General features: G+C 42.9%; 1 protein-coding gene across 2 annotated transcripts; it reads right to left on the minus strand.

Annotated features, from left to right (window-relative positions):
• Nucleotides 1-204: 204 nt before the first annotated feature.
• On the minus strand, nt 205-27,782 carry LOC129864133 (solute carrier family 46 member 3). Of its 2 annotated transcripts, none has more exons than XM_055936784.1 (6): nt 27,506-27,782; nt 25,487-25,699; nt 14,729-15,605; nt 9,400-9,483; nt 6,504-6,660; nt 205-3,643 (listed from the first exon to the last, which is right to left on the minus strand). In XM_055936784.1, exons 2-6 carry the CDS (start codon nt 25,667-25,669, stop codon nt 3,529-3,531), a joined length of 1,416 nt encoding a protein of 471 aa, XP_055792759.1. In that variant the 5' UTR covers nt 25,670-25,699; nt 27,506-27,782; the 3' UTR covers nt 205-3,528. The 2 variants fall into 2 exon arrangements, with proteins under 2 accessions (XP_055792759.1, XP_055792760.1); XM_055936785.1 differs by lacking the exon at nt 27,506-27,782 and adding an exon at nt 26,868-26,992.
• Nucleotides 27,783-27,924: the final 142 nt, after the last annotated feature.

Consider the following 27,924-nt stretch of genomic DNA (forward strand, 5'->3'; position numbering starts at 1 on the left):
ATGGCTGGGCTTATATCTGGTGGGTACTGAGCAGTAATGGCTGTCTGAAGCTTTATCCTAAACCAAGAGTGACACCTGGTGGTTACTATAGACATTACATGCTGGTTTCTAGTAAAGCAAAACCAATGAAATCAAATATTGCAATCCAGCCACATCCATGTATTTAGTTGTCAACAAAAAAAACAACAGATGAAAAATGACATAGACTTTCATAAAGTCCGTCAGACATTGTGGACACTTCTTTATTTTTAATAAAACTTTTTGTTTTGTTACAGTTACTTAAACATTTGTGGCATTCTTAAATTATATAAAACATTAAAACAACACACAACCAATGGCTCAAAATAAAAATTAAAAATAAACATTTGTACCTAAAGTCGTATTTCCCCAATACTGTCCTTTGCATCCATTTGACTATGCTGTTTTTTTTACATGATCAGTTGATCATTTCTGAGTTATTGATCAATGTGGTTAATCAATGGAAGTGGAAGAAAAATAACTATTGTAACAGGGAAGTTGATGTGTCAACCAGCATTCAGTTTAACTCAACGACATCATGTCATTAGCCTGAGAGACAGAGGTTTGTGACATCATGTCATTAGCCTGAGAGACAGAGGTTTGTGACATCATGTCATTAGCCTGAGAGACAGGTTTGTGACATCATGTCATTAGCCTGAGAGACAGCGGTTTGTGACATCATGTCATTAGCCTGAGAGACAGAGGTTTGTGACATCATGTCATTAGCCTGAGAGACAGAGGTTTGTGACATCATGTCATTAGCCTGAGAGACAGAGGTTTGCGACATCATGTCATTAGCCTGAGAGACAGAGGTTTGTGACATCATGTCATTAGCCTGAGAGACAGAGGTTTGTGACATCATGTCATTAGCCTGAGAGACAGAGGTTTGTGACATCATGTCATTAGCCTGAGAGACAGAGGTTTGTGACATCATGTCATTAGCCTGAGAGACAGAGGTTTGTGACATCATGTCATTAGCCTGAGAGACAGCGGTTTGTGACATCATGTCATTAGCCTGAGAGACAGCGGTTTGTGACATCATGTCATTAGCCTGAGAGACAGAGGTTTGTGACATCATTGACAATGACAGCAATGGAATTGGAAAGAACACAAAACAGACCTGGGACTAGCCTGGTGAGATAAAACTGGTCTTTTCAACCAGTTTGGCTCACCGGGAGGCTAACGAGTCATTACACAGGCCAGACAGAATTCCTTACACAGGCCAGACAGAATTCCTTACACAGGCCAGACAGAATCCATTACACAGGCCACACAGAATCCATTACACAGGCCAGACAGAATCCATTACACAGGCCAGACAGAATTCCATTACACAGGCCAGAGAGAATCCAATTACACAGGCCAGAGAGAATCCATTACACAGGCCAGACAGAATCCATTACACAGGCCAGACAGAATCCATTACACAGGCCAGAGAGAATCCATTACACAGGCCAGAGAGAATCCATTACACAGGCCAGACAGAATCCATTACACAGGCCAGACAGAATCCATTACACAGGCCAGACAGAACGTGTCGTTCCTTGAGCGTCTACACAAGTCTTTCATGTTGTGTTTCTGTGAGAAAACATTGAGAAAGTGCTGAACAGGTTGTTATAAGCGGGTAGGTGGAACAAACACATGGGCGTGACCCATAGACTACCCATCTGTGCACAGGGAGGCTACCCTAAACCTGCTAATACGGCATAGACACTTGAAAACACCCTAGTACGCAGACTACTGCTATTACTTTCTGTCTGTTAGACATCTGACCAATATTCCTTTACACTTTGTTAGATATCCAGCCAATATGACATTTTTTTCCCCAAGATGTTCTAGGAATCGGAGTAATTGTACGTACCGAAAAATGCAACAATCAATTTGCTAATTTACCTTCTGCAATGATATGGATAATGATAGGGATTATGATATGGATAATGATAGGGATGGGTTAGTCTACACTGTGTAACCTGTACGTATACTGTACAGCATCACAACAAAACGTACAATTCCACCATGATGAGTGATAGGAGGATCTCATTATTCCACCATGATGAGTGATAAGAGGATCTCATTATTCCACCATGATGAGTGATAGGAGGATCTCATTATTCCACCATGATGAGTGATAAGAGGATCTCATTATTCCACCATGATGAGTGATAGGAGGATCTCATTATTCCACCATGATGAGTGATAAGAGGATCTTATTATTCCACCATGATGAGTGATAAGAGGATCTTATTATTCCACCATGATGAGTGATAAGAGGATCTCATTATTCCACCATGATGAGTGATAAGAGGATCTCATTAGTCCACCATGATGAGTGATAAGAGGATCTCATTATTCCACCATGATGAGTGATAAGAGGATCTCATTATTCCACCATGATGAGTGATAAGAGGATCTCATTATTCCACCATGATGAGTGATAAGAGGATCTCATTATTCCACCATGATGAGTGATAAGAGGATCTCATTATTCCACCATGATGAGTGATAGGAGGATCTCATTATTCCACCATGATGAGTGATAAGAGGATCTTATTATTCCACCATGATGAGTGATAAGAGGATCTTATTATTCCACCATGATGAGTGATAAGAGGATCTCATTATTCCACCATGATGAGTGATAAGAGGATCTCATTATTCCACCATGATGAGTGATAAGAGGATCTCATTATTCCACCATGATGAGTGATAGGAGGATCTCATTAGTCCACAATGATGAGTGATAAGAGGATCTCATTATTCCACCATGCTGAGTGATAAGAGGATCTCATTATTCCACCATGATGAGTGATGGGAGGATCTCATTATTTCATTCCACTCATAACCCCCCAAAACAAACCTAGTTAAACCTTATATTAGATTTAAGATGCATTGGAATGACTGCATCAATTATTAAAAACATAAATATGTGCCCTAAAATGGCACCCTAGTCCCTATATAGTGCACTATATTTTGACCGGAGCCCTATGGCACCCTATTCCCTATATAGTGCACTACTTTTGACCAGGGCGCATAGGGATCAGGTCAAAAGTAGTGCCCTATATACAGTAGAGACCTGGAAGCCAGTTCCATTGCTTTTCTCCCATAGTTACACCTGTAACCTGGGACAACAGGTGAGTGCAATTATTATCAAGTAGAACAGAAAACCAGCAGGAATCAGGACCTCGTAGGGTAAGAGTTGAATAGCTCTGAAAACATGTACTTTTTTAAAAACATAGTTAAACATAGCACATATTCACACATTGTATTTCCTTTAAAAATGTTTCTGCCCAAGGTTCCAAGGTTGTAAGTAGGTGACACGCGTGCTAATAGTGCATATTTGCTAAAGGGCTTTATAGCAGAGCAGTTGACCTGAGGTAATCCTATCTCTCCGATGGCTTTATACTCAGAGGATTAAGAGTGTAGCGCTGTCTGTCAGAACAGACGTTGACACAGAGAGAGAAAAGTGAAACGTGCACCAGTTTCCTGTCTTCCAACTCCGGGACTCCAGTCTCAGGTGAGGGGAGGATTGTCGTTCTCGTCCCCAGCGAGACCTTCCTCTCCAGGGATGAGGGCCTCAGTCTCCTTGGCCTCTTTACCTTCTTCTACTCCCAGCAGCCCCACACCCCTGGAGGACACAGAGACAGAGAGACAGAGAGAGACAAATCAAACCCAATTTTATTTGTCACATGCGCCGAATACAACAGGTGTAGACTTTACCGTGAAATGCTTACTGACAGGCCCTTAACCAACATTGCAGAGTTATAAAGTAAGAAAAGATTAGCAAATAAGAAAGAAAAAATATATAAGGAAATGAGGGGATAGCGAGGGGACATGGACGTCATAGTGACGGGATAGTACCTAAGCAATGACACACCTGTCCAATGAAATGCCTACAAGTGTGAAGTGTACAAAGTTGTCATCTAGACAAAGGGTGGCTACTTAAAGTGTTTAACACTTTTCTGGTTACTACATGATTCCATATGTGTTATTTCACACATGTGTTGTGTTGATGTCTTCACTATAATTATTCTACAATGTAGAAAATAGTAAAAATAAAGAAAAACCCTTGAATGAGTAGGTGTGTCCAAACATTTGACTGGTACTGTGCATTACACACAGAAGAGAGAGGTGGTCATGGGTAGTGGCAGACCGGGACCCCAAAAAATCATCTCAGGCATTTCTACCACAGCGGGCCATTATTTTAATGATAATTATGAGCAAATCAAACCCCCCTAAAGTTAAAACAACGAGACTAAAACTGGACCAGTCAACATCCCCTCCTGTCCCCTCGCTGTCCCCTCGCTGTCCCCTCGTTATCCCCTCGCTGTCCCCTCGCTATCCCCTCCTGCCTGCACGCAAACCGTAAATACTAGATAACATTACAGCCGTATCTGGGTCAGGTAAGATTTCATGTCAGGATGAAAATCAAACATCTCTCCTTACTCATTGGTCACATGTCAACTCAAAAACCTGTATGTTCACTAATGTTGCTGATACCTGATGCGGTACTGTTCAGTCATGTGACTGGTGACTGAGAGTAACATCCTATCATGGAAGTTTACTAAGCAGAGTTAACAGAGAGTTTGGTGGCAGTATAGGTGCAGTATAGGGGTAGTATAGGGGTAGTACAGGGGTAGTATAGGGGTAGTATAGGGGTAGTACAGGGGTAGTACAGGGGTAGTACACGGTTAGTATAGAGGTAGTACAGAGGTAGTACAGGGGTAGTACAGGGGTAGTACAGGGGTAGTACAGGGGTAGTATAGGGGTAGTATAGGGGTAGTATAGGGGTAGTACAGGGGTAGTATAGGGGTAGTACACGGTTAGTACAGGGGTAGTACAGGGGTAGTACAGGGGTAGTACAGGGGTAGTATAGGGGTAGTATAGGGTTAGTATAGAGGTAGTATAGGGGTAGTACAGAGGTAGTATAGGGGTAGTACAGAGGTAGTATAGGGGTAGTATAGGGGTAGTACAGAGGTAGTACAGAGGTAGTACAGAGATAGTTAAGAGATAGTACAGAGGTAGTACAGGGGTAGTATAGGGGTAGTACAGGGGTAGTATAGGGGTAGTACAAGGGTAGTACAAGGGTAGTACAGGGTTAGTATAGGGGTAGTATAGGGGTAGTATAGGGGTAGTATAGGGGTAGTACAGGGGTAGTATAGGGGTAGTACACGGTTAGTACAGGGGTAGTATAGGGGTAGTACAGGGGTAGTATAGGGGTAGTACACGGTTAGTACAGGGGTAGTATAGGGGTAGTACACGGTTAGTATAGGGGTAGTACACGGTTAGTATAGGGGTAGTACACGGTTAGTATAGGGGTAGTACAGGGGTAGTATAGGGGTAGTACATGGTTAGTATAGGGGTAGTACAGGGTTAGTATAGGGGTAGTACAGGGTTAGTATAGGGGTAGTATAGGGGTAGTATAGGGGTAGTATAGGGGTAGTACAGGGGTAGTACAGGGGTAGTATAGGGGTAGTATAGGGGTAGTACACGGTTAGTATAGGGGTAGTACAGGGGTAGTATAGGGGTAGTATAGGGGTAGTACACGGTTAGTATAGGGGTAGTATAGGGGTAGTATAGGGTTAGTATAGGGGTAGTACAGGGGTAGTATAGGGGTAGTATAGGGTTAGTATAGGGTTAGTATAGGGTTAGTATAGGGGTAGTATAGGGGTAGTATAGGGGTAGTACAGGGGTAGTATAGGGGTAGTACACGGTTACTACAGGGGTAGTATAGGGGTAGTACAGGGGTAGTATAGGGGTAGTACACGGTTAGTACAGGGGTAGTACAGGGGTAGTATAGGGGTAGTATAGGGGTAGTACAGGGTTAGTATAGGGGTAGTATAGGGGTAGTATAGGGGTAGTACAGGGGTAGTATAGGGGTAGTATAGGGGTAGTACAGGGGTAGTACAGGGGTAGTACACGGTTAGTACAGGGGTAGTATAGGGGTAGTATAGGGGTAGTATAGGGGTAGTACAGGGTTAGTATAGGGGTAGTATAGGGGTAGTATAGGGGTAGTATAGGGGTAGTACAGGGTTAGTATAGGGGTAGTATAGGGGTAGTATAGGGGTAGTATAGGGATAGTACACGGTTAGTACAGGGGTAGTATAGAGGTAGTACAGGGGTAGTATAGGGGTAGTACACGGTTAGTACAGGGGTAGTACAGGGGTAGTACAGGGGTAGTACAGGGGTAGTACAGGGTTAGTATAGGGGTAGTATAGGGGTAGTATAGGGGTAGTATAGGGGTAGTATAGGGGTAGTATAGGGGTAGTACAAGGGTAGTACAAGGGTAGTATAGGGTTAGTACAGGGTTAGTATAGGGGTAGTACAGGGTTAGTATATGGTTAGTATAGGGGTAGTACAGGGGTAGTATAGGGGTAGTATAGGGGTAGTATAGGGGTAGTACAGAGGTAGTATAGAGGTAGTATAGAAGTAGTATAGAGGTAGTACAGGGGCAGTATAGGGGCGGTATAGTAGTAGATAATACTCACGCTAGCATTGCCAAGGGGATGACACAGAGTCCAGCAGACAACAGGAAGCAGAATCCAGGGTACCAGTTTACCGTGGCAGCGTAGAGACTACTGAACACAGCTATCGCCACACTGATGCTCACACTGTCCAGGCACGCCAAGCACGCAAACAACGCTCCTACACACGCACCACACACAGAGGAAGACAATACACTGTCAGATAAAGAAGTTCAAAGCCACATTAAAATACTTCAGCCTAACGTTGTGAGACAGAAGGAGTACACCTCTTCTGTTATCTGTCACCATGTCATAATGGTTGCCTTGCTTCCACATTATTGCCGCGAGTTCCATGGTTGCCATAGCGTCGTGAGGTAGCCTAGGCAGAGAGCTCTGTAAATATTGTACATATTTTAGTGTTTTTTTCGTGTTGTTTTTATAATTGTATATTTGAATCAACTTTTTGGGGTTTTTGATAACTTGTTGATAGATTGACTGTAATATCTGGCGGTGACTCACAAAATTGTAGGACTGATTATGACATTATGATATTGTATTTGTCTTAGCTAGCTTGCTAATATGATTTGAATGATGCAGCAATACCAAATCAACAGCATCGGTTTTGCCCCAGTTCCGAGAGGAAGTGGACTGCGGTGTGAGGGGATGCAGAGGCTTGCTTCGTTGGAGGCTTTTCTGAACCTCTGCTGAGGTGTGGTGGTCTTACTGGAGCATTTACAGTCGCAAAGAACATTACCCAGGTGGTTGCTACATTTCAGTAGTGGACGATCCAGTCTAGCTACGGAGGAGGCACAAAGCCAGGCTCGTTCCACCTCAGAAAGCTCCAGAAAGAGGATTTCAACACCCACCATGTCAGATTGTTCTGAAATGGTTTCTGTTTCTAGAAACAGATAAGACTAGCATTCCTGCAACATTATTTTGTTGAAATTTAATTTGGTCTCTAAGCTAATTGATTGCATCGAAATTGACCATTTTACGAGGCCTGTCTCTCAGACGTCTACCTCCCAACCTGTACCATATTACTTTTTTTATTACAGTTTTATTTAACTAGGCAAGTCAGTTAAGAAAAAATTCTTATTTTCAATGACGGGGAACAGTGGGTTAACTGCCTTGTTCTGGAGCAGAATGACAGATTTTTACCTTGTCGGCTCGGGGATTCGATCCAGCAACCTTTACGGTTACTGGCCCAACGCTCTAACCACTAGGCTACCTGCTGGTTACTGGTCCAACGCTCTAACCACTAGGCTACCTGCTGGTTACTGGTCCAACGCTCTAACCACTAGGCTACCTGCTGGTTACTGGTCCAACGCTCTAACCACTAGGCTACCTGCTGGTTACTGGTCCAACGCTCTAACCACTAGGCTACCTGCTGGTTAATGGTCCAACGCTCTAACCACTAGGATACCTGCTGGTTACTGGTCCAACGCTCTAACCACTAGGCTACCTGCTGGTTACTGGTCCAACGCTCTAACCACTAGGCTACCTGCTGGTTACTGGTCCAACGCTCTAACCACTAGGCTACCTGCTGGTTAATGGTCCAACGCTCTAACCACTAGGCTACCTGCTGGTTACTGGTCCAACGCTCTAACCACTAGGCTACCTGCTGGTTACTGGTCCAACGCTCTAACCACTAGGCTACCTGCTGGTTAATGGTCCAACGCTCTAACCACTAGGCTACCTGCTGGTTACTGGTCCAACGCTCTAACCACTAGGCTACCTGCTGGTTAATGGTCCAACGCTCTAATCACTAGGCTACCTGCCACCCCATAATATATCTCCCTTCTCTCAATATACAGAACTGCTTATTATCTAAAGCTGAGGAAGACGATCGCCCTACAACTGTCAGATCCCTACATTGGTAAATTGTTTTTTGTTGTTGTTTATTGTTTTTAATGAGACTGAAATCACTATATAAAATACATGGATTAGTATTATTATTATTGTGTCCGTGTGGGAGAGGGAGGCTTGAAGAAGAGCCCTTCAGATACAGCTCTCTAACAATGAATATTTAAATAAATAGTTAAGACATTTCAGTCCTACTAGTGTCTGTGTTTTCATAGTCTCCACTCTAGTTCCCTGCAGCTAATCTGAGTGTATGGTCACCAGAGATGGCTTGAACTGACAAATGAGCTAAAGACTGCATTACATAGACAAGAATGTGTTTCACTAGAGATAGATAAGGAGTAGAACAAGCCCTCAGTGTCTCAAAATCATCCTTGCAACTGGGAAACTGAGCCAGGGTGGGGTTAAGACAACGACCCTGTGCAGATAACGCCCGGATGAACCCAGAGAGGCATATGATGCCACTCTGCATGGGGGGGGGGGGGTTGAACCAACCATGACGAAGCATTCTTAGTATCAGCTATCTGACTCTGCATTTGTGTAAAGGTTAGGTTACTTGGTCCAACACTCAAAAGTGGGGGTGTCGACCTGCCTCATTATTGCAATAATTAATCAATATTAAATAAAGATGATTGTTTGAAGCAATGACAAAGTCTCTCTCAGTATGATTTTACACGACAACAGACAAGGGCCATGTGACCAGACAAGGGCCATGTGACCAGACAAGGGCCATGTGACCAGACAAGGGCCATGTGACCAGACAAGGGCCATGTGACCAGACAAGGGCCCTCCTCTCTGGTCTAACAACCTCTGTTTAAACAAACCATTGCTCAGCAATGCTAGGATGGCTAACATGCGGAAAACTCATTCCCCAGAGGGCCGAGTGTCTGCGGGTTTTCGATCCACCCTTTTACTTAATTGATAAATTAAGTCACTAATTAGTAAGGAACTCCCCCTTATTTGGTTGTCTAGGTCTAATTGAAAGGAAATACTACAAACTCGCAGCCCTTTCGTGGAATGAGTTTGAAGGCATTAGTTATTAAGTTTAACTAGCACTCACCCTGCTCGTTCTTTGATACGATCTTTGACATCATGGATCTCAGCACGGGGAACGGCATGATAGCCAGCAGCATTGGAAGCCTCACTGAGGAGAACAAACAGACAATATAAAGAAAGAAAGAGAGACAGAGAGAGAGAGACAGCCAGAGAGAGCCACACAGAGAAAGCCACAGAGAGAGAGACACACAGAGAGAGACCCCACAGACACAAACAGACCCCATAGAGCCACAAGACAGCAACACAATTACACCCAACCAAATCATGAGAAAACAAAAAGATAATTACTTGACACATTGGAAAGAATTTAACAAAAAACAGAGCAAACTAGAATGCTATTTGGCCCTAAACAGAGAGTACACAGTGGTAGAATACCTGACCACTGTGACTGACCCAAACTTAAGGAAAGCTTTGACTATGTACAGACTCAGGGAGCCATAGCCTTGCTATTGAGAAATGCCGCCGTAGGCAGACCTGGCTCTCAAGAGAAGACAGGCTATGTGCTCACTGCCCACAAAATGAGGTGGAAACTGAGCGGCACTTCCTAACCTCCTGCCCAATGTATGGCCATATTAGAGACACATATTTCCTTCAGATTACACAGACCCACAAAGAATTTTAAAACAAATCCAATTTTGAAAAACTCCCATATCTATTGGGTGAAATACCACAGTGTAACATCACCGCAGCAAGATTTGTGACCTGTTGCCACAAGAAAAGAGCAACCAGTGAAGAACAAACACCATTGTAAATACAACCCATATATATGTTTATTTATTTTCCCTTTTGTACTTTAACTATTTGCACATAATATGACATTTGTAATGTCTTTATTCTTTTGGAACTTTTGTGAGTGTAAAGTTAACTGTTGTTTTTTTAAATTTATTGTTTATTTCACTTTCTATATTGCTTTGGCAATGTAAACATATGTTTCCTAATACCAATAAAGCCCATTAAATTGAAATTCAATTGAGAGAGGGTTAACGTCACATGACTGACTCGCTGGGTTCTCAATCGACTGAACAAAGGTTATGTACGTTTTGTCTTTTTAGTTTATACCCTTTTGGAAAAGAGCCAAGATAAAGACCTGAATATTATGGTTTGTTGTCGTTCTATCTGGTTTCACAGCCACGATCAAACACAGCAGCATGATGAAGAAACGCAGCCACGGTCGTTCCACCTCAAAAAGCTCCAGAAAGAGGATTTCAACACCCACCATGTCAGATTGTTCTGAAATCGTTTCTGTTGTTAGAAACAGATCAGATTAACATTCCTGCAACATTATTTTGTTGAAATTTACATTTGGTCTCTAAGCTAATTTGATTGCATCGAAATTGACCATTTTAATTTAGAGGATTCAGATAATGTTATCTGGTAGCTAACATGCGATTTGGAAGTAACTTTCTTCTAATAAGGACTTAGATATGAGGAATCCAAAGGAATGGTTAAAACCACCCACACCCTACGGACCCCCCCCATACCCCACGGACCCCCCCACACCCTACGCCGATCATACGCCAACAACGACTATACAGTATCCGTTCTCTATGTCTGACCATTAATATGGAGCTGCTGCTTAGAGTACTGTTTCTTCATACTACGTAATGTATTCTCAGTGAATTTGGTGAATTTTTTCCCCCCCTGTTCAGAGAAAATTAGTAATGGAAGTTGTTAGGTTTATGTCCCATCCAGAAGCAAAAGAAACACACAACTATTTAGGCGAGGTGCTGGCTAGCGGAGTAGAACACTATTTAGGCGAGGTGCTGGCTAGCGGAGTAGAACACTATTTAGGCGAGGTGCTGGCTAGCGGAGTAGAACACTATTTAGGCGAGGTGCTGGCTAGCGGAGTAGAACACTATTTAGGCGAGGTGCTGGCTAGCGGAGTAGAACACTATTTAGGCGAGGTGCTGGCTAGCGGAGTAGAACACTATTTAGGCGAGGTGCTGGCTAGCGGAGTAGAACACTATTTAGGCGAGGTGCTGGCTAGCGGAGTAGAACACTATTTAGGCGAGGTGCCGGCTAGCGGAGTAGAACACTATTTAGGCGAGGTGCTGGCTAGCGGAGTAGAACACTATTTAGGCGAGGTGCCGGCTAGCGGAGTAGAACACTATTAGGCGAGGTGCCGGCTAGCGGAGTAGAACACTATTTAGGCGAGGTGCCGGCTAGCGGAGTAGAACACTATTTAGGCGAGGTGCCGGCTAGCGGAGTAGAACACTATTTAGGCGAGGTGCCGGCTAGCGGAGTAGAACACTATTTAGGCGAGGTGCCGGCTAGCGGAGTAGAACAGTATTTAGGCGAGGTGCCGGCTAGCGGAGTAGAACACTATTTAGGCGAGGTGCTGGCTAGCGGAGTAGAACACTATTTAGGCGAGGTGCCGGCTAGCGGAGTAGAACACTTGAAAAATTAAAGGAGAGCCGCACACTCCAGGAGCTACAATAATTTAATAACCTAATTAACAACGTTTCGACAGACAAGCTGTTTTCATCAGGGTCTGATGTCCCACCCAGCCTGATCTCATAGACTAGACGTAACATAGTAAAAGTACATCCGGGACACTCAAACCAGTATGATATGTTACGTTTGGTATGGTTACATAAGACAGAAAGTTACTTAAGGCAAAAAAAACGTAAGGTGGTTGGTCGGGGTTAATGAGTGATCGTGTAACGTGGACGTCTAGCAACCCAAAGGTTGTGTGTTCGAATCACGGATAACTTTAGCATTTTACCTAATTAGCAACCTTGCAACTACTTACTACTTTATAGCTACTTTGCAACTACTTAGCATGTTAGCTAACCCTTACCCTAACCTAACTCCTAACCCTAACTTTAATACCTAACCCTAATGTTAGCCACCTAGCTAACATTAACCACCTAGCTAAGACTAGCCACAACAAATTGGAATTCGTAACATATCATATGTTTGGCAAATTTGTATCATATTGTTTGAATTACAATAAGTAAGATATTGTACGAATTACAATTCGTAATATATAGAATTGTAATATGAATTGTAATTCAGAACATATCATACAAAATGGATGATGGACATCCACAAATTAATACATACCATACAAAATGTAACATATCATACTAATTGGAGTGTCCCGGATTTACGTTTACTATGTGACGTCTACCCTCGAGTCCAGGTTGTCCCATTCTACATCCTGATATTACCAGATTATGACCAATAGATGGTGCTGCTCCTGCTATTAGGTGAAAAAAAGTTTGAAGATTTACAAAACACAAATTACAAAATTACATTGGTTTCCTTACCCTGCAAGAAGTCTATCGACAAGGTATGTCAGCGACCCATGCTTTGGTTTTGTTGGCCACTGTTTCAAATGCTAACTTGTTTAGCAACTGTGGGACAAATCCAATGCAAGTCAATGGTACCTTTATTAGCATTTTCACACTTCATGATCAAATCTAATTTAGTTAATTTAGTGTAAATGTAAGGTGAACTATCTCTTAATCACCTAAGAGTAAGTGTAAGGTGAATTCTCTTAATCACCTAATAGCAGAAACAGCACCATCTAGTGGTCAGAACCTGGTAATATCAGGATGTCGGATACAAAGCTAACAAATCTAATAAAACGAAACGCAGCACCATAGTACCAGTCAGAAACAGAGAACTGATACTGTATACTCAGTCAGTGGGTGGCTGGGTGACCATTTCATTTTTATTCCACATGTCTAACTTATTATTAGAAAAAACAATGTGGATCCAAATGGGATGTTAGGTACTATATTTATTGAATATTAGATGAATCCTATAAATTAAAAAATTTCCATTTTGGTGCAATAAATTAGCATCAAATTATATTTCAAGAAAATAATGTTGTCTGAATGCTTAATCTATTTCTAAATACAGAAACAATTACAGACCAATCGGAGATGGAGGGTGTCATGACATGAAACGACCTGCCAGTCCAGTCATGTCACAGCAAAACTATATGGTTCCATTTATACTACCATATAAACCTTTACAGGTGCCGTTTATGGCCTGTTAGTAAAAACTTCAATTTGCCCTTTCTGCTTACACTTCCCTTTCAGATCGACACGAGGTAACTAGAGGTAGGCCCAGAGGTGTTCCTAAACACCAGACTAACTGAGGCCCAGAGGTGTTCCTAAACACCAGACTAACTGAGGCCCAGAGGTGTTCCTAATCACCAGACTAACTGAGGCCCAGAGCTGTTCCTAAACACCAGACTAACTGAGACCCAGAGGTGTTCCTAAACACCAGACTAACTGAGACCCAGAGGTGTTCCTAAACACCAGACTAACTGAGGCCCAGAGGTGTTCCTAATCACCAGACTAACTGAGACCCAGAGGTGTTCCTAAACACCAGACTAACTGAGACCCAGAGGTGTTCCTAATCACCAGACTAACTGAGGCCCAGAGGTGTTCCTAAACACCAGACTAACTGAGACCCAGAGGTGTTCCTAAACACCAGACTAACTGAGGCCCAGAGGTGTTCCTAAACACCAGACTAACTGAGACCCAGAGGTGTTCCTAAACACCAGACTAACTGAGGCCCAGAGGTGTTCCTAATCACCAGACTAACTGAGGCCCAGAGGTGTTCCTAAACACCAGACTAACTGAGACCCAGAGGTGTTCCTAAACACCAGACTAACTGAGACCCAGAGGTGTTCCTAAACACCAGACTAACTGAGGCCCAGAGGTGTTCCTAATCACCAGACTAACTGGGGCCCAGAGGTGTTCCTAAACACCAGACCAGACTAGCTGAGGCCCAGAGGTGTTCCTAAACACCAGACTAACTGAGGCCCAGAGGTGTTCCTAAACACCAGACTGAGGCCCAGAGGTGTTCCTAATCACCAGACTAACTGGAGCCCAGAGGTGTTCCTAAACACCAGACTAGCTGAGGCCCAGAGGTGTTCCTAAACACCAGACTAACTGGGGCCCAGAGGTGTTCCTAATCACCAGACTAGCTGAGGCCCAGAGGTGTTCCTAAACACCAGACTAACTGGGGCCCAGAGGTGTTCCTAAACACCAGACTAACTGAGGCCCAGAGGGGTTCCAGCTCAGGAATAACTCCAGGCCTAAGACATAAGTTAACCAACACTTGGCTCACATCAGGGTTGGGGTCAATTCCATTTCAGTTAACTCAGGAAGTAAAACTGGAAATTCCAGTTCCTAATATTTTAATTGAACTGTATCGCATTGGCATTGACAAAAAAATTGGAATCGGAATTTCAGTTTACTTCCTGAATTGACTGAATTGAAATGGAATTCACCCCAACCCCTGGTTCACATAGTCTAGAGTTCTCTTTACACAGGACCGTGTTACCATTGAAAATTCTCCTTATTCCTTACCCAGGAACATCATGAGCGTGGTCTTGGCGAAGGCCACCAGGGTCATACCCACCATGACACTCAGGATCCCTATGAGAATGATGACGAGGTCGGGCACGCCGCAGCGAGAGAACACCGTCACGCCCACGAAGCTGGTCAGGAACACCGTGGTGGACAGCGCCGAGCCGTAGCCAATCAGGATCTCGGTCCAGCACAGCGGCTGGTTGAGCTCGTACAGCGTGATCATGGAGAGCCCGCCCATGTTGGCGAAGGAGAAGGAGCAGAAGAGGAGCAAGAGGAGCACCAGGAGGATATTGCGCCTCCTGCTGGCCCCTGCAAACAACTGGTAGACCCCGCAGGCCAGCTGACGCATGGCGGTGCGGCGCGGAGATCCGTCCAGGGGGTCATCTGGAGGTCGTTGGAGCGTCTCCTCCAGGATGAAGACGGCATAGAGCAGGTTGAAACAGTGGAACAGAGCAGAGGTGAAGAAGGGCCAGTTGAAACCTGCTGCTTGGAGGAAGTATCCCGTAGAGAGAGAGGCCACTCCAGACAGCAGGCCGATCACCATGTCCACCCCGGCCATACGCAGGGTCTTCTGCTGTCCGTCTTCACACAGGTCAGCGATGTACGAGAAACAACCACCCAGGAACGTCCCCGAGCCCCCGAACAGGGCGCTGACGAACGACGAGACGATGAGGAGGTAGAGGTCGAGCTCGAAGAAGGAGACGGCCAGGAAAGACAGGACGTAGAACAGAGAGCCAATCAGAGGCAGGATGATGGTGATCTTGCGTCCGCGCTGGTCGCTGTAGGCGACGAGGATGAGGGTGACTGCCAGGGAGGGGATCATGGAGAAGAGCTCGGTGTAGAGGGAGAAGAGAGACGCCGCCTTCTGGACCTCCTGGTGTAAACAACAACATAAACAACAACATGGAGAAGAGCTCGGTATAGAGGGAGAAGAGACAAACTATATTAACATCAACATGGAGAAGAGCTCGGTATAGAGGGAGAAGAGACACTATATTAACATCAACATGGAGAAGAGCTCGGTATAGAGGGAGAAGAGACAAACTATATTAACATCAACATGGAGAAGAGCTCAGTATAGAGCACAGGTGTCAAACTCATTCCACGGGGGGCCGAGTGTCTGCGGGTTTTCGCTCCTCCCTTATACTTGATTGATGAATTAACATCACTAATTAGTTAGGAACTCCCGACACCTGGTTGTCTAGGGCTTTATTGAAAGGAAAAAACAAAAACCTGCAGACACTAGGCCCTCCGTGGAATGAGTTTGACACCCCTGGTATAGAGGGAGAAGAGACACTATATTAACATCAACATGGAGAAGAGCTCAGTATAGAGGGAGAAGAGACAAACTATATTACATCAACATGGAGAAGAGCTCGGTATAGAGGGAGAAGAGACACTATATTAACATCAACATGGAGAAGAGCTCGGTATAGAGGGAGAAGAGACACTATATTAACATCAACATGGAGAAGAGCTCAGTATAGAGGGAGAAGAGACAAACTATATTACATCAACATGGAGAAGAGCTCGGTATAGAGGGAGGAGAGACACTATATTAACATCAACATGGAGAAGAGCTCAGTATAGAGGGAGAAGAGACAAACTATATTAACATCAACATGGAGAAGAGCTCGGTATAGAGGGAGGAGAGACACTATATTAACATCAACATGGAGAAGAGCTCAGTATAGAGGGAGAAGAGACACTATATTAACATCAACATGGAGAAGAGCTCGGTATAGAGGGAGGAGAGACACTATATTAACATCAACATGGAGAAGAGCTCGGTATAGAGGGAGGAGAGACACTATATTAACATCAACATGGAGAAGAGCTCAGTATAGAGGGAGAAGAGACAAACTATATTACATCAACATGGAGAAGAGCTCGGTATAGAGGGAGAAGAGACACTATATTAACATCAACATGGAGAAGAGCTCGGTATAGAGGGAGGAGAGACACTATATTAACATCAACATGGAGAAGAGCTCGGTATAGAGGGAGGAGAGACACTATATTAACATCAACATGGAGAAGAGCTCGGTATAGAGGGAGGAGAGACACTATATTAACATCAACATGGAGAAGAGCTCGGTATAGAGGGAGAAGAGACACTATATTAACATCAACATGGAGAAGAGCTCAGTATAGAGGGAGAAGAGACAAACTATATTAACATCAACATGGAGAAGAGCTCAGTATAGAGGGAGAAGAGACACTATATTAACATCAACATGGAGAAGAGCTCGGTATAGAGGGAGAAGAGACACTATATTAACATCAACATGGAGAAGAGCTCGGTATAGAGGGAGGAGAGACACTATATTAACATCAACATGGAGAAGAGCTCGGTATAGAGGGAGGAGAGACACTATATTAACATCAACATGGAGAAGAGCTCGGTATAGAGGGAGGAGAGACACTATATTAACATCAACATGGAGAAGAGCTCAGTATAGAGGGAGAAGAGACACTATATTAACATCAACATGGAGAAGAGCTCGGTATAGAGGGAGGAGAGACACTATATTAACATCAACATGGAGAAGAGCTCAGTATAGAGGGAGAAGAGACACTATATTAACATCAACATGGAGAAGAGCTCAGTATAGAGGGAGAAGAGACAAACTATATTACATCAACATGGAGAAGAGCTCGGTATAGAGGGAGGAGAGACACTATATTAACATCAACATGGAGAAGAGCTCAGTATAGAGGGAGAAGAGACAAACAAACAAACAACAGCATGAAGGTGAGGGAAGGGATCATAGAGCAGAGATTGGTGACTGAAGCAATATAGTTTTTCTTTAGCTGGAGTGCCGTGTGTTTACCCCAGATAATAAAAACACAATTGGTTAAACACACAAGGTAATGGATAATAGCCAAGGGGGAAAACACACACTTACTGACCCGGAGATAACCGTGACAAATTACAGACTACATTCCACAGAACACCAGACACTCTCTTTGTCCACAGTGATTCACTTCTGATTTGATGCAATCATGAAGAAAAAAAGAGGAAGTATAGAACAGAAAAAAGGAGAAATGTGACAATGCTCTGCTCTGTTATAGGCCAGTAGACAGCTCTACAGGGAAACATGTTATTTATGTCAATCAGGCTTCAAGCAGAAAGAAACTTAACTCGTCTCAACCACAACAGGTGTAGATGTGGTTCTTGCCTTTTTCAAACACAAAACAAGAAGGCTTTTTTTAAGTTACTCAGACATCTTTTCTCTGTGTCATTCAATGGCCACTGCCTGGACTGTCTTTTCAGACTAGGCTATAACAGAATAGCATGAAGACTCTGCTTAGCCAATCAACCAAATCAACTGGAGAAACCCTGTCAGCGTCCCAAATATCTGCCAGCTGTATCTAATGAGACGTGACCTCTACTAGTTGTTTACAGTCTAACCATGTTAATAATTACAGTAGCCTGCTAGCTGGCTCTGACACTTATCGGATGAGGCACGGCTTGCAAACTATCACAGATTACAAAGGGAAACCCAGCCGTGAGCTGCCCAGTGACACGAGCCTACCAGATGAGCTAAATGCATTCTATGCTCGCTACGAGGCAAGCAACACTGAACCATGCATGAGAGCACCAGCTAGTCCGGACGACTGTGTGATCACGCTCTACGTAGCCAATGTGAGTAAGAACTTTAAACAGGTTAACGCGCCAGACGGATTACCAGGAAGTGTACTCCAAGCATGCGCTGACCTCTACTTGACCCTGTCTAATAACAACATGTTTAAAGCAGACCAACATAGTTCCTGTGCCCAAGAACGCCAAGGTAACCTGTCTAAATGACGATCACCCTGTAGCACTCACATCTGTAGCCATGAAATGCTTTGAAAGGCTGGTCATGGCTCACATCAACATCATTCCAGACATCCCACTCCAATTCACCAACACAGTCGTGAAGAGGGCACAACAATGGCTCTTTCCCCCTCAGGAGACTGAAAAGATTTGTCATGGGCTTGCAGATCGTCAAAAAGTTCTACAGCTGCACCATTGAGAGCATCTTGACTAGATGTAACACCACTTGGTATGGACACTGCTTGGCATCGAACCGCAGACGTTACAGAGGGTAGTGCGTACGGCCCAGTACATCACTGGGGCCAAGCTCCCTGCACTCCAGGAACTCTATACCAGGCGGTGTCAGAGGAAGGCCTTAAAAATTGTCAAAAACTTCAGCCACTCCAGTCATAGACTGTTCACTCTGCTACCGCACAGCAAGCAGTACTGATGCACCAAGTCTGGAACCAATAGGACCCTGAACAGCTTCTACCCCCGAGCCATAAGAATGATGAATAGTTAAATAACTACCCGGACTGTCTGCAGTGACCCTTTTTGCACAAATGTTTACATATTTTGCTACTGTTCATTATATAATCCTGTTGCCTGGTCACTTTATCCCTACCTATAATGTATGTACATATCTACCTCAACTACCTCGTACCCCTGCACATCGAAAATGGTACTGGTACTCCCTGTATATAGCCAAGTTATTACCTGGTACTTCCTGTATATAACCGAGTTATCATTGACTCAGTAATGGTACCCCGTGTATATAGCCAAGTTATTACCTGGTACTTCCTGTATATAGTTATCATTGACTCAGTACTGGTACCATGTGTATACAGCCAAGTTATTACCTGGTACTTTCTGTATATAGTTATCATTGACTCAGTACTGGTACCCTGTGTATACAGCCAAGTTATTACCTGGTACTTCCTGTATATAACCTAGTTATCATTGACTCAGTACTGGTACCCTGTGTATACAGCCAAGTTATTACCTGGTACTTCCTGTATATAACCTAGTTATCATTGACTCAGTACTGGTACCCCGTGTATATAGCCAAGTTATTACCTGGTACTTCCTGTATATTATTACCTGGTACTTCCTGTATTGATTTAACTAGGTTAGTACTACCATTTATTTATTTATTTGATTTAACCTTTATTTAACTAGGTTAGTACTACTATTTATTTATTTGATTTAACCAGGTTAGTAATACTATTTATTTATTTAACCAGGTTAGTACTACTATTTATTTATTTTATTTAACCTTTATTTAACTAGGTTAGTACTACTATTTATTTATTTAACCAGGTTAGTACTACTATTTATTTATTTTATTTAACCTTTATTTAACTAGGTTAGTACTACTATTTATTTATTTAACCAAGTTAGTACTACTATTTATTTATTTTATTTAACCTTTATTTAAATAGGTTAGTACTACTATTTATTTATTTGATTCAACCTTTATTTATTTTATTTAACCTTTATTTAACTAGGTTAGTACTACTATTTATTTATTTGATTTAACCTTAACTAGGTTAGTACGACTACAGGCCAAGCATTTAGGTAGCTGGTTTTCCTTATCTCATACATTTCTGTTTAACACTGTGTGATATCTGCTGATGTAAAAAGGACTTTATAAAGAAATGTTATTTGATACTGTGGGATTAGTATATTTCTCAATTAAAAAAATTGAAAATGCCTATTTTGAACAATAATATGTTAATTGTATGGATACTCTAACAAAACGGTCCAAACCTCATGTCTCTATCATAATCTATTTAAAAGTTATTAAAGTTTTTACCCTTGTAGGATGGCCAAGATTAGGGTGACTAAACCAAATCAGAGAAAGTGGTACAAATCTGGGAAATAACATTCGCCTTAATTCTCTCACAGCATCCAGCTGACGCAAACTGGCAGGCTCAATGTTGAACTCGTCATCTTGTCTTCTTGAATCCGGAGGACATAAAAACAACATAGAGGTAAGAAATATAATCGATTTTGAGACATGTGGTATTTTTATATTTTAGTATAGGCTTTTCAATATTAAAAATCGAAATTCCTGTTATTTTTCTAAAGATTTCTCCGAAAAACAAGCGTATCTCTGTGAAATGTCGGCTGGAGTGGTGTAAAGCTTGCTGCCATTGGACTCTGGAGCAGTTGAAATGCGTTCTCTGGAGTGATGAATCACGCTTCACCATCTGGCAGTCAGACGGACTAATCTGGGTTTGACGGATGCCATGAGAACGCTACCTGCCCCAATGCATAGTGCCAACTGTAAAGTTTGGTGGAGGAGGAATAATGGTCTGGGGCTGTTTTTCATGGTTCGGGCTAGGCCCCTTAGTTCCAGTGAAGGGAAATCTTAACGCTACAGCATACAATGACATTCTAGACGATTCTGTGCTTCCAACATTGTGGCAACAGTTTGCGGAAGGCCCTTTCCTGTTTCAATGCCCCCGTACACAAATCGAGGTACCATACAGAAATGGTTTGTCGAGATCGGTGTGGAAGAACTTGACTGGCCTGCACAGAGCCCTGACCTCAACCCCATCGAACACCTTTGGGATGAATTGGAACTGCGAGCCAGGCCTAATCGCCCAACACCAGTACCCGACCTCACTAATGCTCTTGTGGCTGAATGGAAGCAAGTTCACACAGCAATGTTCCAACATCTAGTGGAAAGCCTTCCCAGAACAGTGGAGGCTGTTAAAGCAGTAAAGGGGAGGGAGCAACTCCATATTAATGCCCATTATTTGGGAATGAGATGTTTGACGAGCAGGTGTCCACATACTTATGTTTCTAAAATCCCTTAAGGGAAAAAAACAAACGGTGGAAAAACTATTGGAACCATTTCCCTGTTTGACCGCTAGGTTTTATGGGTATTATGACAACTCCACTGTGGGGCTCTATATACATAAATGATTAAGAGGATCGAGTTTGTCTAGTAATTTGTCTGAATCTTCTCAAGGGCTGTCCGGCTGCGCTTTCCCAAGACAGTTGAAAGAGCGCGAGTCACTTTTAAGCAAGCAAGCAAGAGGAGAGGAAATGCTGACAGCATGGTTTCTTCTTCTTCTTCGAGAGAGAAAAACATCCTACCTACACACTCCCAACTTATTGACAGAACTGGCTGCAGAAGCAAACTATGGGAATACTTGGATTACAAAGCAGATGAGGGCCTACCCACTGAAACAACTAAGCAAAAGGTTTTACAAAGCAGTGCAGGGAGGGAGGTTTACTTCCAAAACGACATTAACTATTTTACACATGACATTTGCAACGTTGTCGTTATTCTACTAAATTATAATTATTTTTGAATAACAAGTTCTACAGTAACTAACCTGTTGGTTGTTGTCAGAGACAGGGTAGGTTGTGTTGGTTAGGTTTCTATAGTAACTAACCTGTTGGTTGTTGTCAGAGACAGGGTAGGTGGTGTTGGTTAGGTTTCTATAGTAACTAACCTGTTGGTTGTTGTCAGAGACAGGGTAGGTGGTGTTGGTTAGGTTTCTATAGTAACTAACCTGTTGGTTGTTGTCAGAGACAGGGTAGGTGGTGTTGGTTAGGTTTCTATAGTAACTAACCTGTTGGTTGTTGTCAGAGACAGGGTAGGTGGTGTTGGTTAGGTTTCTACAGTAACTAACCTGTTGGTTGTTGTCAGAGACAGGGTAGGTGGTGTTGGTTAGGTTTCTATAGTAACTAACCTGTTGGTTGTTGTCAGAGACAGGGTAGGTGGTGTTGGTTAGGTTTCTATAGTAACTAACCTGTTGGTTGTTGTCAGAGACAGGGTAGGTGGTGTTGGTTAGGTTTCTACAGTAACTAACCTGTTGGTTGTTGTCAGAGACAGGGTAGGGGGTGTTGGTTAGGTTTCTATAGTAACTAACCTGTTGGTTGTTGTCAGAGACAGGGTAGGTGGTGTTGGTTAGGTTTCTATAGTAACTAACCTGTTGGTTGTTGTCAGAGACAGGGTAGGGGGTGTTGGTTAGGTTTCTATAGTAACTAACCTGTTGGTTGTTGTCAGAGACAGGGTAGGTGGTGTTGGTTAGGTTTCTATAGTAACTAACCTGTTGGTTGTTGTCAGAGACAGGGTAGGTGGTGTTGGTTAGGTTTCTATAGTAACTAACCTGTTGGTTGTTGTCAGAGACAGGGTAGGTGGTGTTGGATAGGTTTCTATAGTAACTAACCTGTTGGTTGTTGTCAGAGACAGGGTAGGTGGTGTTGGTTAGGTTTCTATAGTAACTAACCTGTTGGTTGTTGTCAGAGACAGGGTAGGTGGTGTTGGTTAGGTTTCTATAGTAACTAACCTGTTGGTTGTTGTCAGAGACAGGGTAGGTGGTGTTGGTTAGGTTTCTACAGTAACTAACCTGTTGGTTGTTGTCAGAGACAGGGTAGGTGGTGTTGGTTAGGTTTCTATAGTAACTAACCTGTTGGTTGTTGTCAGAGACAGGGTAGGTGGTGTTGGTTAGGTTTCTATAGTAACTAACCTGTTGGTTGTTGTCAGAGACAGGGTAGGTGGTGTTGGTTAGGTTTCTACAGTAACTAACCTGTTGGTTGTTGTCAGAGACAGGGTAGGGGGTGTTGGTTAGGTTTCTATAGTAACTAACCTGTTGGTTGTTGTCAGAGACAGGGTAGGTGGTGTTGGTTAGGTTTCTATAGTAACTAACCTGTTGGTTGTTGTCAGAGACAGGGTAGGGGGTGTTGGTTAGGTTTCTATAGTAACTAACCTGTTGGTTGTTGTCAGAGACAGGGTAGGTGGTGTTGGTTAGGTTTCTATAGTAACTAACCTGTTGGTTGTTGTCAGAGACAGGGTAGGTGGTGTTGGTTAGGTTTCTATAGTAACTAACCTGTTGGTTGTTGTCAGAGACAGGGTAGGTGGTGTTGGATAGGTTTCTATAGTAACTAACCTGTTGGTTGTTGTCAGAGACAGGGTAGGTGGTGTTGGATAGGTTTCTATAGTAACTAACCTGTTGGTTGTTGTCAGAGACAGGGTAGGTGGTGTTGGATAGGTTTCTATAGTAACTAACCTGTTGGTTGTTGTCAGAGACAGGGTAGGTGGTGTTGGTTAGGTTTCTATAGTAACTAACCTGTTGGTTGTTGTCAGAGACAGGGTAGGTGGTGTTGGTTAGGTTTCTATAGTAACTAACCTGTTGGTTGTTGTCAGAGACAGGGTAGGTGGTGTTGGTTAGGTTTCTACATTAACTAACCTGTTGGTTGTTGTCAGAGACAGGGTAGGTGGTGTTGGATAGGTTTCTATAGTAACTAACCTGTTGGTTGTTGTCAGAGACAGGGTAGGTGGTGTTGGTTAGGTTTCTATAGTAACTAACCTGTTGGTTGTTGTCAGAGACAGGGTAGGTGGTGTTGGTTAGGTTTCTATAGTAACTAACCTGTTGGTTGTTGTCAGAGACAGGGTAGGTGGTGTTGGTTAGGTTTCTATAGTAACTAACCTGTTGGTTGTTGTCAGAGACAGGGTAGGTGGTGTTGGTTAGGTTTCTATAGTAACTAACCTGTTGGTTGTTGTCAGAGACAGGGTAGGTGGTGTTGGTTAGGTTTCTATAGTAACTAACCTGTTGGTTGTTGTCAGAGACAGGGTAGGGGGTGTTGGTTAGGTTTCTATAGTAACTAACCTGTTGGTTGTTGTCAGAGACAGGGTAGGTGGTGTTGGTTAGGTTTCTATAGTAACTAACCTGTTGGTTGTTGTCAGAGACAGGGTAGGTGGTGTTGGTTAGGTTTCTACAGTAACTAACCTGTTGGTTGTTGTCAGAGACAGGGTAGGTGGTGTTGGTTAGGTTTCTATAGTAATTAACTTGTTGGTTGTTGTCAGAGACAGGGTAGGTGGTGTTGGATAGGTTTCTATAGTAACTAACCTGTTGGTTGTTGTCAGAGACAGGGTAGGTGGTGTTGGTTAGGTTTCTACAGTAACTAACATGTTGGTTGTTGTCAGAGACAGGGTAGGTGGTGTTGGTTAGGTTTCTATAGTAACTAACCTGTTGGTTGTTGTCAGAGACAGGGTAGGTGGTGTTGGTTAGGTTTCTATAGTAACTAACCTGTTGGTTGTTGTCAGAGACAGGGTAGGTGGTGTTGGTTAGGTTTCTATAGTAACTAACCTGTTGGTTGTTGTCAGAGACAGGGTAGGTGGTGTTGGTTAGGTTTCTATAGTAACTAACCTGTTGGTTGTTGTCAGAGACAGGGTAGGTGGTGTTGGTTAGGTTTCTATAGTAACTAACCTGTTGGTTGTTGTCAGAGACAGGGTAGGTGGTGTTGGTTAGGTTTCTACAGTAACTAACCTGTTGGTTGTTGTCAGAGACAGGGTAGGTGGTGTTGGTTAGGTTTCTACAGTAACTAACCTGTTGGTTGTTGTCAGAGACAGGGTAGGTGGTGTTGGTTAGGTTTCTATAGTAACTAACCTGTTGGTTGTTGTCAGAGACAGGGTAGGTGGTGTTGGTTAGGTTTCTACATTAACTAACCTGTTGGTTGTTGTCAGAGACAGGGTAGGTGGTGTTGGTTAGGTTTCTATAGTAACTAACCTGTTGGCTGTTGTCAGAGACAGGGTAGGTGGTGTTGGATAGGTTTCTATAGTAACTAACCTGTTGGTTGTTGTCAGAGACAGGGTAGGTGGTGTTGGTTAGGTTTCTACAGTAACACTAACCTGTTGGTTATTGTCAGAGACAGGATAGGTGGTGTTGGTTAGGTTTCTACAGTAACACTAACCTGTTGGTTATTGTCAGAGACAGGGTAGGTGGTGTTGGTTAGGTTTCTACAGTAACTAACCTGTTGGTTGTTGTCAGAGACAGGGTAGGTGGTGTTGGTTAGGTTTCTATAGTAACTAACCTGTTGGTTGTTGTCAGAGACAGGGTAGGTGGTGTTGGATAGGTTTCTATAGTAACTAACCTGTTGGTTATTGTCAGAGACAGGATAGGTGGTGTTGGTTAAGTTTCTACAGTAACACTAACCTCATGGTGGCTGCTGGTGTTGGAAGGATCGCAGCGTGAGGTGTTGTCAGAGACAGGGTAGGTGGTGTTGGTCAGCTCCTGCCATAGTCTCCTGTACACATACTGTTGTACCAAGGGGTAGACCAGGAAACTGGCAAAGGAATAGAAGGCTACCAGTGGCTCTACCAGGAATAACCCCTTCATTCTTCTCAGTGGGAGTTGACAAACAGACCCCTGGAAGACAAGGTAGGAGAGTTCAGTGTACAGACAGAATGACCCCTGGAAGACAAGGTAGGAGAGTTCAGTGTACAGACAGAATGACCCCTGGAAGACAAGGTAGGAGAGTTCAGTGTACAGACAGAATGACCCCTGGAAGACAAGGTAGGAGAGTTCAGTGTATCTCCGTGTAAGAGCAGTCCGTGGTTCTCCTCAGGGGGGAGTGGACACACAGATCCTGCTGCTCTTACACGGAGATGCACTGCAGTCCCTGGTTCGAATCCATTTACAAAAATATATATAATGGGGGAGTGGAAATGATAAAGACAATTACATTGATGGAAGCTACAATATATCTGCAGTAATAAAGCTGATCTACCACCTTCATTAACAAACACACAAACAAATATACATACATACATACATACATACATACATACATACATACATACATACATACATACATACATACATACATACATACATACATACATACATAGGCTGAAATGTCAGGCAGTCTTTTCAAACAGCTGTTACACTAAAAGGGCATTATCATCACTTTCACAGTTTCACAGTATTATTCCAACCTCATAGTGTGGAAACATATATAGAACACAGTGGGAATATATTTAAAACACAGAAAAATCATGTTTTTGACTGCATTGGGCCTTTAAAAACACTTTACATTTTTGATGTATTGGGGTTTTAATACAGGGGCAACCTGGAGACTAATTCGCGTTCTAAAACAAGCGTTCTAAAACAAGCGTTCTAAAACAAGCATTCTAAAACAAGCATTCTTAAAACAAGCGTTCTTAAAACAAGCGTTCTTAAACAAGCGTTCTTAAACAAGCATTCTAAAACAAGCGTTCTTAAAACAAGCATTCTAAAACAAGCGTTCTTAAAACAAGCATTCTAAAACAAGCGTTCTAAAACAAGCGTTCTTAAAACAAGCATTCTAAAACAAGCATTCTAAAACAAGCGTTCTTAAAACAAGCATTCTAAAACAAGCATTCTAAAACAAGCGTTCTTAAAACAAGCATTCTAAAACCAGCGTTCTTAAAACAAGCATTCTAAAACAAGCGTTCTAAAACAAGCGCGTCAGAAGAGCACACGTGTATTCATTCTGTTGTTTTCATCATTGTCTCTTCAAACAACAGCATCGTTTTAATACACTCTTCTTACTCACTTGGCTAGACGTTCCCTATGAAGAAGAACCAGGCAGTGGGACAGGAGCACGGGACAGACAAAGAATGTCAAGTCACACCAGCTGGGATATGTAGAAACCTACACTCACTCCTCTTCAAGAAGTCATGCCCAGCCTAATGAGGTGACGGCTTGCTATCGAGGAGGATTTATATGGGTAGACCCAGCCTGTATATACACTGTACATGCAATGAAGAGAACGCCTGTGCCAATAAGTTCCGAGCATACTTTACGCTACGGTCTTAATTAATACATTGGGATATGTTTAGAGATTGGAATATCAGCCAAAATAAGTAGAGCATTCTTGCCAACAAGTATAAAATAAAAACACTGACTTATTGTAAACAATGTAAAAAAATAAATAAAAAATAACAACAACACATTTGTCAAACAAATCTTCCCTGTCTGACCTATAGCTAGTTCAGTTACATGTGAACCAGTATCTGGGTAGAGGAGACGATGAATTTCTCCTGCCCAGACACTACTTTAAATGTACATGATGATGATGTGTCTGTATTATCTGAAACACAGACAATTTGACTTTGACTGACTGATCGATCACGTTTAAAGGACAATGAAAATGCATAACATCAATGTTGTAAAAGAGAAACCATGTCTCACCTTTTCAGTTCGTCATTTGGTGAAGAGTGATTATCTACAAACTCACAAAAAAATACCAGTTCGCTCTTCTTGGGTGTTTAGACCATTCCTACTGACATCTGTACCGTGTTTATGGCGCTATACTTCCCGATCCACGGTCGTCACTAGTTACCACAGCGACAAAGTCATAACCATGGCTAAACCCCGCCTATTTCTTCAATTTATCTTATTAAAATCAAACGTTAAGCCTAACGCTAACCTTAACCTCACTGATAACCTTATGCCTAACCCTAAACTTAAATTAAGACCAAAAATACCATTTTTGTTTTCATTAATTTTTACGATATAGACAGTTTTGACTTTGCGGCTGTGGTACAACCCAAATCCCACCGCTTATGAAACTTTATTCCGCCCCTCTTGTCCTATGATTGGATGGTTCC

This window comes from Salvelinus fontinalis, chromosome 10, assembly GCF_029448725.1.
Source record: "Salvelinus fontinalis isolate EN_2023a chromosome 10, ASM2944872v1, whole genome shotgun sequence".
Classification (NCBI taxonomy): Eukaryota; Metazoa; Chordata; class Actinopteri; order Salmoniformes; family Salmonidae; genus Salvelinus; species Salvelinus fontinalis.

Excerpts from the sequence above, each read along its gene's own strand:
- LOC129864133 (XM_055936784.1), bottom strand. The coding sequence starts at position 25,669 with ATGAAGGGGTTATTCCTGGTAGAGCCACTGGTAGCCTTCTATTCCTTT. Across the intron at positions 15,606-25,486 it reads ACACCAGCAGCCACCATGAG|GAGGTCCAGAAGGCGGCGTC; the intron begins GTTAGTGTTACT and ends TGTTTACACCAG. Across the intron at positions 3,644-6,503 it reads ATCCCCTTGGCAATGCTAGC|GGGTGTGGGGCTGCTGGGAG; the intron begins GTGAGTATTATC and ends TGTGTCCTCCAG.